At 42.7% G+C, this 13,834-nt stretch overlaps 1 protein-coding gene across 1 annotated transcript in view; it reads left to right on the forward strand.

Annotated features, from left to right (window-relative positions):
• The window catches only part of LOC124613494 (esterase 6-like), a 145,978-nt gene that overhangs the window by 77,405 nt on the left and 54,739 nt on the right, over nucleotides 1-13,834 (forward strand). Inside the window, exons 6-7 of the mRNA XM_047142202.1 lie at nucleotides 6,995-7,200; nucleotides 13,145-13,310. Of these exons, the coding sequence (XP_046998158.1) occupies nucleotides 6,995-7,200; nucleotides 13,145-13,310 (372 nt within the window). The remainder of the gene's footprint in view (nucleotides 1-6,994; nucleotides 7,201-13,144; nucleotides 13,311-13,834) is intronic.

Raw genomic sequence — 13,834 nt, forward strand, 5'->3', positions numbered from 1 at the left:
GAACATTATTGGGAGAGTCCGCGCCACGCAACGGTGGTGAAGTGGTGCACACTTCATCAACTCGGTATGGACTGTTGCAAAGTTGCTCCTCTTTAAATGTAGTAAAGTCCACGATTTTGTTTTGGGTCTTCTAGCGGCAAGCTGTGGTACTGTGACACGGTGATTTCAGTATTTATTGGAACTCCACGAAGAAATTAATTACATATTTATGATTTTTCGAGGTGACAAGTTTATGTCTGCAACCTTACATTTCGAATGGTTAACAATGCCTTTGTTAGGAGTTGAGTTACTTAGTTAGGTACATGTTCCATAGTTCATTTGTCCGATTCTTTTATCAAAATGGTATGCAACGATTGAGTTTACAGGATGTGTTTACATGATTAGTGTTAACATTAATGAAAACATTATTATTTTGAGTCCTAATCTTGCAACTCCGGATTTTGTTTCTTTTTACTGTCTACCAGTTCTTATGCAGAAATTTGTCAATGAAATAGGAGTCGCCCAGGAGCTCCTCAGAGCTTTAACTGGGCAATAAGAGTCATTTTACCCTCTAGTGTTGTAGATATCGACATCACTGTTCCTCTCAAATTGATGGATTACTTATGAGGAATTTAATTAACGAATATGTGTATTGTGACGGCACAGTAAAGATGCGTATCTCCTTGAAGAGCTACCTACACGACATCGATGGGTGAACACCACTAATTATTCTTACTGGTCGCTTTTGTGCGATCAATATTTTCTTTCTAAGTGATCAGCTACCTCAAAAAGTTATTGCTTAAAACCTTAGTGAGTAGAAACACGCAAAATATGTCAGGTACTTGATACGTTTGTTTGTAAGCCTAGCAATTATATAAGAGCAAATGTAGCTCAACATAGCTGTTTGAGAAGCTGAGTAATATTCTTCTTCCAGTTCATGTTTTCATCAACATGTCCAACGAAACATATAGAACACTGTACCTTAGTTTCTCATGTGCTGCGTCAACTACTGATATGACTATTTTCTGTACAGAACTGCATATAGTGCGTTTTTTCGAAATTTAGGGGGAGTCCATTTTCTGAGAACCATTTTATAATTCTTTGTAAAGTGTCATTTACCAACTCTCCTGTTGCTCTCCATCTAATGGGATTTACTGTAACACTAATACCGTTTCCAAAAAATACCGATTCTGCTTGTTAACGTTAAGAGGAACGTCATTTGGATATATATATAGATATATATATATATATGGAACAGTAGTGAACCCAAACTGAATCCTGTGGAACTCCCTTTGCGATTTTTACCCCAGCCACAATAATGTTCTTCATTTACGACACTGAATTATTCAGCACAACCTTTTCCATTCTGTTTGTCAAATAGGTTTCAAACCAGTTGTGCGTAAAGCCAGAAGTTCCATAAAACTTGAGTTTCTCTAAGAGAATAACGCGATCTACACAGTCAGACGTATTGGAAAGATCACAAAATATACCAACTGGCGGTATGGTTCAAATGGCTCTGAGAACTATGGGACTTAACTGCTGAGGTCATCAGTCCCCTAGAACTGAGAACTACTTAAACCTAACTAACCTAAGGATAACATGCCCGAGGCAGGATTAGAATCTGCGACCGTAGCGGTCGTGCGGCTCCAGACTGGAGCGCCTAGAACCGCTCGGCAACGCCGGCCGGCAACTGGCGGTATGTCATTATTTAAGACTTGTAATGTCTGATGAATGTATGTATAGATAGCGTCCGCAGTCGAACAGCCCTTCTGGAATCCAAACTGTTGAATGGTAAGTTAATTGCTCCTACCTTAGTGTGCGGCTACTCTTGAGTGTATTACTTTTTCTAATATTTTGGAAATTGGACGATAATTGTTTGTCTGTCTTTTCACTTTTCCTATGAAGTGCTTTAATCTGCCCGGAGGTCGGAATGCCTCTGATGTTGAGTAGTCAGGTCTACATTGTGTGCTCGTCAGTTGGCGTGGCGTAAATGGATTGTCCCACATACTGTAGCTTTGCTTTGATCACGCTCAAGCCTTAGTTAGTTGGAATCCGATGTCTTTATCAGCTCACCGTATAGCCGGATTTCTACAGATTCCTTTAAAACACAATACCACATCGTTTTGACCTGTTTCAACAATTTGGTGTCGCCACAATTAATGCTGCGACCATTAGAGAGGTCGTGCTCCACCACAGTTTGTTTAGTTGTTACTTATCTCCGTGATCTTATGATCCACCCATATTTCCTCTATCGCCCGTTTTTACCCTCACTGGTTTTCACAGCCCAAGGCCGTCCGTAGCAGGCTCCAACAAGACTGAGTTTGTGCGGCAGGTGAAACATACACTTAACATAATGTTTGCTCCGTGTCCCGAGAGGGATGATTTTGGTCTTACCTCAATCGACGCTATTTACGATGGACGATAGCGTGGGCAGCCTGCAGACATCCAACTGTGACTCGCCCATAAGCTGAAAAGTGTTGTCAGGGGTACAGAACTCGGTGTAATTCTCAAGAAAGCCAAGGGTAAATGAAAGTCATAATAATTTCATAACTGTGGAAGTCTGTTCCTGGCAGTACTGACTGCGCGGCCTCTTTCTCAATGATCCCTAAAGAACTCTCGCCGCGCGGGATTAGCCGAGCGGTCTAGGGCGCTGCAGTCATTGACTGTGCGGCTGATCTCGGCGGAGGTTCGAGTCTTCCCTCGGGCATGGGTGTGTGTGTTTGTCCTTAGGATAATTTAGGTTAAGTAGTGTGTAAGCTTAGGGACTGATGACCTTAGCAGTTAAGTCCCATAAGATTTCACACACATTTGAACATTTGAAGAACTCTCACTTCGCAGCACTTGAAGTCAACTGCCTGTAAACCCGTGTCCTCGTGATAGCGTCTGCTGATATCTCTAACTGCCCGCAGCCTGGCAACGAGCGAAAGAGGGGTGGCTTCACAGACGCCTACTGTACCGTCCTTCAACTTGGTGGCAGGTCTTGCCTTTCAAACCCGTCTGCCCTGTATTATCCCCTATCAGGGACCCACTGGAAAATTCCGTCTGATGTGCATATGGATCACTTGTTTGAACATTACTATCTTTGGGCATATTCCGAGGGGCAGCCTCCGTCACCGTGCTGAGCGTGTCGGGACGGTGGTCACGCCCTCAGTTAACACTGCCCTTATCTTGTATGTGTAGCCTGTTTGGGCGGCGCCAGGCTGACGCTAACTGAATACACGAATATGCCGAGATTCCGCTGCTCTCCCGACAACAGCTTTTCGATACAATTTGTTCCAAATAATTATTATATTAATATACTACATTAGAATATATTATTATATTATATTATATTATAATAATTGTAATAATTCCAATTAATTTCAAATAATTCAATTTCTACGTTTGATACCGGTTTCATCTGGTGATATCGTATTTTGCGGCATTCATGAGTATTCCGCCGATTTTTGCGAATGTGTTACCGACGTCAGGGATAAACGCCGTCACAACAGGTTTCTCTCCTTCCTCTGAAAGCCCTTTCAGTTTTATGGCACGCTTGACCTGACAGTGATTCTAACTGTTGTTCAGGAAAACTGTCTGCTGTCTTTTAAGCTCTCTTCGACAGACACTTCACGATAGCTGTGGACTAGTGAGCTGAGGATGCCTTCTCGTACTGAAGGTGAATGACAGGTGAAAACACGCAAATATAACTCTGTAATAGTTAGTTTACGGCAAATCCTGTGTCTCAGTGAGTCGTGTCGAGAACAACTGATAATATGAGTAACTTAGAAGTAAATATCCTCGCTGTAGTTAGGTAGCTTATAAAACACTTAATAAAGACAAGTCTTCTGGTTCAGACAGCATACCAATAAGGTTGCTTTATAGTATGCTGATACAATAGCGCCATACTTAGCAATCATATACCACCTTTCGCTCGACGGAAGATCCATACCAAAAGATTGGGGCGTTGCACATGTCACACGAATACCCACGAAAGGAAATAGGAGTAATCCGCTAAATTACAGACACATATCACTGATGTTTATTTTCAGTAGGGATTTCAGAAAATATGGTCCCTGAGAAAAGACTTCAAATTGCGTGTCTACGGAGTATCGGTTCAGTTATGCGACTGGATCTGTGTTTTCATATTAGAAAGATCACAGTACGTAGTAATCGACGGAAAATCAGAAGTGATAGTTGGCGTTCCCCAAGGAACTGCTATAGTCCCTCCGTTGTTCCTAATCTGCATAAGCGATTTAGGGGATAATCTGAGCAGACTTCTTAGATTATTTGTAGATGATGCTGTCATCTTCGGAAGAACAAAACCAATTGCGAAATGACTTAGACACGATATCTGAATGCTGCGAAAAGTGGCAATTGTCTCTCTATAACGAAATGTGTGAGGTCATCCGCATAAATAAAAATCTGAGTATTCCGCCGATTTTTGCGAATGTGTTACCGACGTCAGGGATAAACGCCGTCACAACAGGTTTCTCTCCTTCCTCTGAAAGCCCTTTCAGTTTTATGGCACGCTTGACCTGACAGTGATTAAATTTCGATTATACGATAAATCACACAAATTGAAAGGCTGTCTGCTCGACTAAATAACTAAGTATTAATATTACGAATAATTTAGGTTACAACTATCACATTGACAATGCCGTGGGGAAGGAAAGCCAAAGACTACGTTTTATCGGCAGAACAGTTAAAAGATGCAACAGGTCTACTATAGAGAGTGCCTACACAATGACTGTTCGTTTTCTGTTAGAGTATTTCTGTGCTACATAGGATCCTTACTAGAAAGGACCGAAGGACATCGAACAGTTCGAATAAGGGTAGCACGTTTTGTGTCATTGCGAAACAGAGGGAGAATGTCACGGATATTATAAGTTAGTTGTGATGGCAATGACTGAAAAAAGACGTTTTTCGCTGAGGCGAAATCTTTCCTCAAAATTTCAATCACCAAGTTTCTCCTCTGGATACGAAAATGTTTTATTTTTGCCAACCTACATAGGAAGGAATGATCCCCGTAATAAAATAAATCAGAGCTCGTATAGATTGATTTAAGTGTTCATGTCTTCCACGCTCTGTGGAAAGGTAGAGAAATTGTCTGAAGATGGTTCGAAGAACACTCTGCCAGGCCAGGCACTGAAGTGTGAGTTACAGAGCAGTCATGCAGGTTAGATGAATTTGATGTTCTGAAGCAGCGATTCCAGATGTTGCTGTCTTCCATGTGGGCAGATCTCGAATGTATCATTCACGCGTCGGTGAAAGGACAAGGTTTGAATGGCTGTTGTTGTGGTCTTCAGTCCTGAGAGTGGTTTGTTGCAGCTCTCCATGCTACTCTATCCTGTGCAAGATTCTTCATTTCCCAGTACTTACTGCAACCTACATCCTCCTGAATCTGCTTAGTGTATTCATCTCTTGGTCTCCCTCTACGATTTTTACCCTCCAATGCTAAATCTGTGATCCCTTGACGACTCAGAACATGTCCTACCAACTGGTCCCTTCTTCTTGTCAAGTTGTGCCACAAACTACTCTTCTCCCCAATTCTATTCAATACCTCCTCATTATTTATGTGATCTACCCATCTAATCTTCAGCATTCTTCTGTAGCACCACATTTCGAAAGATTCTATTCTCTTCTTGTCTAAACTATTTATCGTCCACGTTTCACTTCCATACATGGCTACACTCCATACAAATACTTTCAGAAACGACTTCCTGACACTTAAATCTATACTCGATGTTAACAAATTTCTCTTCTTCAGAAACGCTTTCCTTGCCATTACCAATCTACATTTTATATCCTCTCTACTTCGACCATCATCAGTTCTTTTGCTCCCCAAATAGCAAAACTCCTTTGCTACTTTAAGCGTCTCATTTCCTAATCTAATTCCCGAAGCATCACCCGACTTAATTCGACTACATTCCATTATCCTCGTTTTGCTTTTGTTGATATTCATCTTATATCCTCCTTTCAAGATACTGACCATTCCGTTCAACTGCTCTTCCAAGTCCTTTGCTGTCTCTGACAGAATTACAATGTCATCGGCGAACCTCAAAGATTTTATTTCTTCTCCATGGATTTTAATTCCTACTCCGAATTTTTCTTTTGTTTCCTTTACTGCTTGCTCAATATACAGATTGAATAACATCGGGGAGAGGCTACAACCCTGTCTCACTCCCTTCCCAACCACTGCTTCCCTTTCATGCCCCTCGACTCTTATAACTGCCATCTGGTTTCTGTACAAATTATAAATAACCTTTCGCTGCCTGTATTGTACCCCTGCCACCTTCAGAATTTGAAAGACAGTATTCTAGTCAACATTGGCAAAAGCTTTCTCTAAGTCTAAAAATGCTAGAAAGGTAGGTTTGCCTTTCCTTAATCTTTCTTCTAAGATAAGTCGTAAGGTCGGTATTGCCTCACGTGTTCCAACATTTCTACGGAATCCAAACTAACGCTCTACCAGTTTTTCCATTCGTCTGTAAAGAATTCGTGTTAGTATTTTGCAGCTGTGACTTATTAAACTGATAGTTCGGTAATTTTCACATCTGTCAACACCTGCTTTCTTTGGGCTGAGAATCCAAAATTTACAGCATTTGTTGTGTTTCCGAATTACTGGAACAAGCAGAAAACGAATGCATGATTCTAGGTTTTCGTGCCCTAAGAGCAAGGAGAAAGTGTTCAAATGTTCCAATGTGTGTGAAATCCTACGGGACTTAATTGCTAAGATCATCAGTCCCTAAGCTTACACACTACTTAACCTAAATTATCCTAGGGACAAACACACACACCCATTCCGCAGGGAGCACTCGAACCTCCGCCGGGACCAGCCGCACAGTCCATGACTGCAGCGCCTAGACCGCTCGGCTAATCCCGCGCGGCGGAGAAAGTGTACTTGCTACTAAGTCGTGTACGTCCACAACGAGATGGCAGTCGCATTTCTGTGTAGCAGCATGCCTCTTGCAGGTGCAACGGTATTTGACTACATTTGGTGCGGGAGTGGTCAGTGTTGTGTCGTGTGTTGCCGCAGACCGGTTCTCGGCGGTGGTGTCGCTGTCCGGCACGGCGCTGAGCCCGTGGGCGCACGTGTCGACCGCCGAGGCGCGCAGGAGGGCCTTCCGGCTGGGCGAGCTGGTGGGCTGCCCGCCGGAGCAGCTGCAGGACGCGCCGAGCCTGCGCGCCTGCCTCTCTACCAAGTCCGCCAAGGCGCTCGTCCGGCACGCTGCCAACGTCACCGTGAGTACCGCCCCTTCTTCTCTGCTCGCCAGCATTTCATATCAAGTAACAAATACGCAGAATATTACACTGCTGTCCAAAACTTATGGAAGAAGGGATCCTACACAGGTTTTTCAGTGGGATCAGCCTTTAGCAAAACACGATTTTGTTTTTCTGTCCCAGACACGTTTCGCTGCAGTTGCAGCATCATCAGTGGTTCATTTATTATTATAGCTGTTAAACATAAGGAATGTTCTGTACTGTTTATATACATACAAATATTACTCGTGGTTTCTAAATCCTAATTACAGGTTTCTGAGGAGCACATAAAATTGTGTATTCATACCTTCTTATCACATGGTGTGGTTCAAATTGTTCTGAGCACTATGGGACTTAACATCTTAGGTCATCAGTCCCCTAGAACGTAGAACTACTTAAACCTAACTAACCTAAGGACATCGCATACATCCATCTACGAGGCAGGATTCGAACCTGCGACCGTAGTAGTCTCGCGGTTCAGGACTGAAGCGCCTAGAACCGCTCGGCCACCGCGGCCGGCCACATGGTGTGGTTTACCTGCTGCGGGACTTAACTGCTGTGGTCATCAGTCCCCTAGAACTTAGAACTACTTAAACCTAACTAAACTAAGGACATCACACACATCCATGCCAGAGGAAGGATTCAAACCTGCGACCGTAGCGGTCGCGCGGCTCCAGTCTGTAGCGCCTAGAACCGCTCGGCTACTCCGGCCGGCTAGAAACTAATATTTGTATGTATTTAAACAGTAAAGAACATTCCTTACGTTTAACAGCCATAACAATAAGAAAATCCACTGATGATGCTGCAGCTGCGGTGAAACATGTCTGGGACAAAATACAAAAAAGTGTTTTGCTAAAGGCAGACCCCACTCAAAAACATATGTTATTGTTAAAGCAAACACAGACAAAAGAGCATCAACATCAAGATGATTACATCTTACACAGAATTCGTCACTGTGAAGCGACATAACTCGATGAAACTTGGACCACACATTGAAACAACTGCTACAGTATAGGACAGAAGGTAACTGTAAGAAACGCGCAATGTGACGAACGTAAATGATAATTAAATTCTACGGCGAGTGTTGCACTGGTCATCGCGACTTATTTTGGACCTCGGACATTACAAAAGATGGGACGTGGTTGTTAATAAAGTGTGTGATCACACGGTCGGCAATGGATGCCCTCGTGCTGGCATCAAAATTAGTAAGTTCTTGTGGTGTTGCGTTCCACTCCTCCACCAACGCTGTTGACAATTGCTAGATGGTCGTTGGTGCATGTGGACATCCTGCAGTACGTCTACCGAACACATCCCACAGGTACTCGATGTGATATAAGTCGGGGGAAATGCTAAGCGAATCCACCGGATATCTTCCGCCGCGCAGCTGCGGTCGACTGTAATCCAAAAAAGCGACAGATTTACTAAAGGGACTGCCTACACTACGCTCGTCCGTCTTGTTTTGGAGTATTGCTGAGTAGTTTGGGATACTTACCAGTTAGCATTCATGGAGTACATCGAGAAAGTTCAAAGAAAGACAGCATGTTTTGTACTATCGAGAAATGTGACAGAGAGTGCCACGGACATGAAGGATTTGGGATGGACATCATTAAAACAAAGGCGTTTCTCGTTGCGGCGGCATCTCCTGTCGAAATTTCAATCACCAACCTTCTTCTCTGAATGCGAAAATATTTTGTTTGCGTCGACCTACATAGCGAGAAAAGATCATCTACATCTACATCTACATCTACATACATACTCCGCAGTCCACCATACATTGCGTGGCGGAGGGTACCTCGACGCACAACTAGCATCTTCTCTCCCTGTTCCACTCCCAAACAGAACGAGGGAAAAATGGCTGCCTATATGCCTCTGTACGAGCCCTAATCTCTCTTATCTTATCTTTGTTTTGCCGCCCGGAGTGGCCGTGCGGTTCTAGGCGCTGCAGTCTGGAGCCGAGCGACCGCTACGGTCGCAGGTTCGAATCCTGCCTCGGGCATGGCTGTGTGTGATGTCCTTAGGTTAGTTAGGTTTGATTAGTTCTAAGTTCTAGGCGACTGATGATCTCAGACGTTAAGTCGCATAGTGCTCAGAGCCATTATCTTTGTTGTCTTTCCGCGAAATATAAGTTGATGGCAGTAAAATTGTACTGCAGTCAGCCTCAAATGCTGGTTCTCTAAATTTCCTCAGTATCGATTCACGAAAAGAACGCCTCCTTTCCTCTAGAGACTCCCACCCGAGTTCCTGAAGCATTTCCGTAACACTCGCGTGATAATCAAACCTACCAGTAACAAATCTAGCAGCCCGCCTCTGAATTGCTTCTATGTCATCTCTCAATCCGACCTGATAGGGATCCCAAACGCTCGAGCAGTACACAAGAATAGGTCGTATTAGTGTTTTATAAGCGGTCTCCTTTACAAATGAACCACATATTCCCAAAATTCTACCAATGAAGCGAAGACGACTATCCGCCTTCCCCACAACTACCATTACATGCTTGTCCCACCTCATATCGCTCTGCAGTGTTACGCCCAAGTATTTAATCGACGTGACTGTGTCAAGCGCTACACTACTAATGGAATATTCAAACATTACGGGATTCTTTTTCCTATTCATCTGCATTAATTCACATACTGACTTGTCTTTCTCGGGCAAGTTCTCTACCGACTGAGCTATCCAAGCAGAAGAGCTTCTGTGATGTTTGGAAGCTCAGTCGGCAGAGCACTTGCCCGAGAAAGGCAAACGTCCCGAGTTCGTGTCTGGGTCCGTCACACAGTATTAATCTACCAGGAAGTATCATATCAGCGCACACTCCGCTGCAGAGTGAAAATCTCACATTGGAAGGCGGCTCGATGAACGCTCTGACAGGCACTTAAGTGTGATTTGCAGAGTATCGGTGTGGATGTAGATGTAGAAAATGAAGTCAGAGCCGAATGCAAAAATGGTTCAAATGGCTCTGAGCACTATGCGACTTAACTTCTGAGGTCATCAGTAGCCTAGAACTTAGAACTAATTAAACCTAACTAACCTAAGGACATCACACACATCCATGCCCGAGGCAGGATTCGAACCTGCGGCCGTAGCGCTCGCTCGGTTCCAGACTGTAGCGCCTAGAACCGCACGGCCACTCGGGCCGGCCGGAGCCGAATGCACCCCGGAGTAGATGAACATGATGAAACAGTATACTGTCACAGTAACGTAGTATTAGTGAGTTTACCGTGTTGAAAGATTTGGATGTTAGTGTACCTATGCAACACTATGCCTCTCTACATCACGACAACCGGATAATCAAAATCATAATGTTTGATGATGTCGGATGTACCCTCATATGGTGTAAAGTCCCGTCGAGCACCTCTGAGATGCATTGGGGAGACGTGTTGCGCCATGTACAGATGCGCCAACGATTATTCAATAGTTATCAAACGTACTGGCGGAACACATTTTTGCAACAAACCTACCACCTGGTTAGTGACAGAAGTGGTGACGGTTTCTGCAGGACCTTATCATTCTGCAGGAAATGCTCAAGCACGTACAGTGCAAGCTGTTACTGATTTGTTTGACTGATGGTGCTGCTAAGTGCTATACGACCTACTGCACTCCCCTAACTTAAGCCCTCGTGAGTTCAACTTGATTTCTAAACTGAAGGAAACACTTTACGGCATTCGCTTCAGAACTGCTACAAATTCGTCGGGCAATAGACCGTGCCGCTCGAACTGTCAACACAACTGGCACTGCTAAGAATATCCTACGACTTCCACATCACTGGCAACGGGTTATATACAGTGCTGGTGACTACTTTGAAGGTTATTAAAACTTTGAAACACGTGCCTATTTTGTACCAGCTGTAAATAAATAGTTGCCACTATTAAAATTCCAACCCTCGTATAATATGCGGTGTTCATCCACGATTATATTGTAGACATTTGTTCAAGGAATTGGGGTTTCTGATTACTGCTTCACAGCATATTTATTCCTTCATGAAGTTTGTTGTAAATAATCCATTATAGTTCAAAAGGAACACTGATGTACATAATTCCTATACCACAATGAAAAATGACATTAATTGCACCACATTAAGGTAGTCTTTACTACAAAAAAAGGGCTGCAAAATGCTGCAACAAAAAGTTTTGATGACTTACTCACTGGCATAAAACGTCTGACAGATAGCAAAGTAAAATGTGAAAACAAACTGAGAAAGTTTTTCCTTGTCAACTCCTTCTGTTGCGTAGAAGAATTTCTATTACTGTAATGTGTAAAACGTGATGGGTAGGAATTGCTAACTCATATTTGTATACCCTTTTTTCTTTTTGTAATAAAATGTAAAAAAATAAAAAAGTGCTCAGAAATATTCAGAACGTAGCCGTATGCACAAATTAATTTTCTATATGAATGTAAAATGACTCTACGATAATGATCGAAGCAGAAGAAATAAATTCAAATTTGTGCCAGGGCCGCGACTCGGAGCCTGGTCGCCTTGCTTGCTAGACAGAAATGCTAGCCATTACACCACCACAGCACTATGGTGAACATTGCTGCACGCACTACCCAAGTTGAGTGTCCTCCCTAACACAAACTTCAATTAATATCTTCAGCTTATTTTTCCTTTACATCAGCACTGCTGCCAGGGCTCTCCGTCATTAGACTAGCACACTAGCGTTGGACATAATTATAAGATCTACAAGATCAGCTGTGGTGCAGGACTTTCCCATTATGTCCAAAGCTGGGGTGATATTCCAATGACGGAAAGCCCTGGCAATTAGTGACGATGTAAGGAAAAAATAAGCTGAAGATATGAATCGAATGGGAAGGGCACACAACTTGGGTAGTTCGTGCAGAAATCTTGACATAGCGCATTGGTGGTGTAATCGTTGGCATTTCTGCCTAGGAAGCAAGAAAACCCGAGTTCGAATCCAGGTCCTGGCACAAATATTAGTTCATTTCTTCTGCTCCGATCATTATCGTAGATAAAGAAGATATTTAAATGTCTCAAGGAAACATATAATTATAAGATGTAAAATGACTCGTTCCACATCATCATGATCTACCGTGGAAAATGATCTATGGAACATGTAACTAACTAACTTACTAATTCCTACTAATCTGTAAATCTAGTAGTGGACTGTTGTAACCTTTCGGGAAAAATATTATTTTACGACTTATTCTATCCCTGCTTACACTTTCAATAACGTCAAGTTGATATGATTTATTACCATGTGAGCAAACATCTTTTACCGTGTTCTACAGTTAAGACTTCAGTTTTTATTTGCGACATTGTCTTGCAGCAAGAATTATTATATAGTACAGCAGATGTATCTATTCGGAAGTTACACGTGTGTCACGTACTGACCCAGTTTCAGACTGGAAGACTTGGATTACTACGAAGTTTCCAGAATTTGTCCCCTCTTAATCAATATTGACTGTTGTTAGAATATTCATCCGAATGACATCGTATGAAGAAAAGAAAAATGATTTTTATTTTATGGTTTGTATGTTACGTTATCTTACAATGAAGGAAATTTTTGTTCCAACTAACAGTATTAATTCCTAAATGATACATATAAGGAGATAATTATGTAGTTTTATTTAGAGTATGAAACTAACAAGTCATTGTGCATCGTTGCAAGGTGATCTGGGGACTAGCTGAAAATAACGCAGATAATTTCGGTATTTTACGAAACTCTTCTTCTCTCTGTCTGTGTATTTGCTGTCTTTACCTCTCTGCCTGTCTAATCCCTCTTTCTGTTACCTCTCTTTCTCCCTATTCCCGCACTATCCATAATTTGATTAATCTCCTTCGCTGTATGCCTTCTCTGTTACACACACACGCACACACACACACACACACACACAAACAAACAGGAATTTGCTGCTACAAAACAAATACGCCGGCGAACACACGATATATTGGGTACATGTGGTATTTGTACAGGACAGAGGGACACCGTTCGCGCCTACACTGGAGCCTTTCATGCCACGTAACCGCACGCTGCGCTTCAACACGACGGAGAAGATGATCGAGTTCTCGGTGGTCATAAAAGAGCAACGTTCCTGGATCATAGGCACCAACAGCCGCGACGGTCTGGCCCAGGCGTCCAGTAAGTTCTATGCTTCTTCTGTCCCTGGGATTGTAGTTAAGATCCAATCTTAAGGTTCTGCTGTCAGTACAGTGACGCAATAAACTAATACAGTACTTGCAGAACAGGTAAATATTCTTAATTGTTCCCCGTATATCTTCAGAAACCCGTCGTGCAAGACCTAACTTGAAGTAAAGTAAACTGCAGACTAAATTGAAGACTGCCAATTCTTGCCCGTCTGCAGTCAATATACAATTTTTTCTGTTCTTCCGTCCTTAGAGACCCGACAGACTAAACTTTCAGCTGCATAAGATGTTACGCCAAAAATACCCTAGAGATTCGGTAAATGGAATGCAGAACTGAGAAAACATCATGTACAAAATATTCAGAGTTTCTTGTTTGTTATATACTTCTTCCCTCTACAGTGACTTGAATCAGAACTCTCTGAGTGTGGTGCAACGCTGTAAAAATGTGGCACAACAGTGAATGTGTTTATGTAACATAATCGAATATATTACTCTCTATATATAAAAGAAAATGTCCTG

The sequence above is a fragment of the Schistocerca americana genome, chromosome 4 (assembly GCF_021461395.2).
Source record: "Schistocerca americana isolate TAMUIC-IGC-003095 chromosome 4, iqSchAmer2.1, whole genome shotgun sequence".
NCBI lineage: Eukaryota > Metazoa > Arthropoda > Insecta > Orthoptera > Acrididae > Schistocerca > Schistocerca americana.